This window comes from Capsicum annuum, unplaced genomic scaffold (assembly GCF_002878395.1).
Source record: "Capsicum annuum cultivar UCD-10X-F1 unplaced genomic scaffold, UCD10Xv1.1 ctg74225, whole genome shotgun sequence".
NCBI lineage: Eukaryota > Viridiplantae > Streptophyta > Magnoliopsida > Solanales > Solanaceae > Capsicum > Capsicum annuum.
This window is the reverse complement of record NW_025884319.1, coordinates 10,855-13,535: the sequence shown is the minus strand read 5'-3', so window position 1 is coordinate 13,535 and position 2,681 is coordinate 10,855. Positions and strand designations below refer to the sequence as shown.

Here is a 2,681-nt window from a genome sequence, read left to right as displayed (position 1 = left end):
AGCAAAATCTTCTTATAATATCCAACATGCATATAAAATAACCCATATATATAGATAGAAAAAGTCTAAACATCCTCAATACCAAACATAGCGACATCTAAACACATAAGTATGTCCAAAACATCCTCAATACCTACATCCATCAAGTGTAATTTTTTGTTGCATAATTTTAAACGTTTCAACAAAATAGACCATCAAAAACCAATGCATTGATCGTCAAAAGTATCACAACTGATCAAGATCATTGCAATCATCATTTAAGGAATCAAGATCGTCCAAAGGAGTAGCCAGAGGTGTGACAACTGATCGTGAAGAAACCAACTTCTGTACCTCTTCAATGACAATAGGAAAAAAATGATTTTTAAGTGCGGGAATCAATCGCTTCACAAACTCATCCAAATCCGAATCTGTAGCTGGTACCGATTTATGTGAAGTTGATGATGAAGTCCTTCCACAAGAAATACATCGAGTTTGGTCGTAGTAGCCTTTGGCTTCAGATCTAAGACCAAATACTCTTCGCTTCTTTTCTCCTCCGGCAGCTTGGTAATATGCTTCAAATTGATCAATAACAGATTCTGATAATGTTTTTTCTCGTAATATTTCTTCAAATCTTTCCTGTAATAGTGGAAGTCAAATTATAACGGATTGTACTTACAAATGATTAGATACCAAAAAGTACTTTAAACTAAAAAATGAGAATTAAGTAAACTTCTACATTAAGATTTAATCTTACATGGACGATTCGGGAACGTTCATCAATGAAAGATTTTCCATCATGACCATGTGTGTGAACATGCAAATGTAACTCACTTGGTGTCGGATCTCGACCCATTTCAGCAGCCTGTAAAAAAGAAGTGTTGAGCATTGTACTAGAACAAAACTACTGGAACATTTCATGTAAGCCCGAAATGTTTGTAAAGCCATAATTCAAGTGGAACGTAGTTGGTCATCAGGTAAATATTATTTGTCGCGTGGTCAGAACTATGTTATCCAATTTACATTGTTCTTACTAAGCAATGACTGAAAAGAGATTGCAGAATTTCATTGCATCAAAATTACTGAGAAGATATGCTAATAATGAACATTTGGAAATTTCCAGTCATATTCCAGTGTGAGGGTTATATAAGATGAAAACCAATCACATAAAACAAACAAGTAATTTCCAAAATCATAAATTCTTGATTCTACCCAATACATCTCGAAGAACATGTAAATATACAAATCATCAATAATATACCACTCTGCGACATATACGCACAATTTACATTGTAGTTTTTCAGGTTACAAGACAACAACAGAACATAACATACCAAATACAACACAGGAGACAAACAGTGAGAAGTGATCAACATTTGAGATAAACAGTAAACAGAAACGCAACAATAGCATAATGTTGAACTAAGTTTAGACTATGTCACAACAAATTACAGTTTAATACTTGAAATATATACTTACAAGTCTCTTTCGGTACTCTCCAATTGAGATAGATCCTCCCGTGTGAGTTCCAGCAGCGACTTCTTTGCCTCTACGACGATTCTGTGCATTTATTTTGGACTTTTCAACACTCTTTGGATCTTCCCAAAGTCGCTGCCAGCTTTCTCACACATCTTCATGTATAAAATCTTTCCTAATCCCTTTCTCTTTGATTTTAGCAATGAAATTTCTATACACAGTTGCTGCTTTACTCTGCCAGTGTTTCTTTACTGCAGTATCAGTAATGGAAGAATCCCAATAGAAGTGTTTTTTAAATAAATTTCCAAGATAACAATTAATATCGTATTTATAAAAATGAGTACACTTTACAAAATCAATTATGATGAAGATGTATACCTTGAATTCCCCAAAATAGTCATCTTTTATGTCACATGAGACACCTTTCCAATTGACTCCATTGTAATCAAGTTCACTTTTGAAAGACTCGTGTATCCTATTGGAGCATGCTTTAGAAGGTTGCAATCTGTATCAATGTGAAGACATTATTTAGAGGTTACTATAAATAAAAAAATAATATATAATAATAATAGACAAGAAATGAACTAACCCTGCAAAAGTTATAGTAACAAGGGTCCGCACATGGCTCCGACTAGAATTACTTTCTCCATTTGTGTTGCTACAAGATATGTCCTCACCTACTTGGTTGGTTTGTGAAGACGTACCTATAGTTGTTGGGTTGGTATGATTTGTAGTAGGAGACGTACTACCATGATTAGAAGTTGGAGCACCTATGCCACCAGCTGTTTGTGGTGCAACTGTAGGAGTGGGAATAGTAGGCATGTTTGCAGTACGAACAGGCATATTAGTCCTAGCTGCTGACTTGCCCGCACGCCCTATGATTCCTTGACCTGTACCTCTTCCTCGAGTCATATCTATTAAAAAAAATTATACTTGTTAAAGTGGAAAGAAGATGCAAATTTTGCATAAAAAGTCACAACATCATATAATATTCTAATTTTGAAATCCTATCCAACAAAATACCGCACAGCAACATACTTCACTGTCATTCTAGAATCCCATGTAACATTGGAATACTCACAACAAGAACCAAGAACAGATCAAGAACCACCAACATAATAAGAACCACCAAAATATTCATAACAAGAACCACCAACAGATCAAGAATCACCAACAGAACCACCAAAATACAACAAAATACTCCCATTGTAATTCTTTCCATAAGAACT

The 2,681-nt window shown here is 34.7% G+C and overlaps 1 protein-coding gene across 1 annotated transcript; it reads right to left on the bottom strand.

Moving 5' to 3' along the window:
* Positions 1 to 225: 225 nt before the first annotated feature.
* On the bottom strand, positions 226 to 2,364 carry LOC107861723. Its single transcript, XM_047405123.1, has 5 exons — positions 2,042 to 2,364; positions 1,831 to 1,957; positions 1,456 to 1,587; positions 734 to 841; positions 226 to 615 (listed from the first exon to the last, which is right to left on the bottom strand). Exons 1-5 carry the CDS (start codon positions 2,362 to 2,364, stop codon positions 226 to 228), a joined length of 1,080 nt encoding a protein of 359 aa, XP_047261079.1.
* Between the last annotated feature and the right edge of the window lie 317 nt (positions 2,365 to 2,681).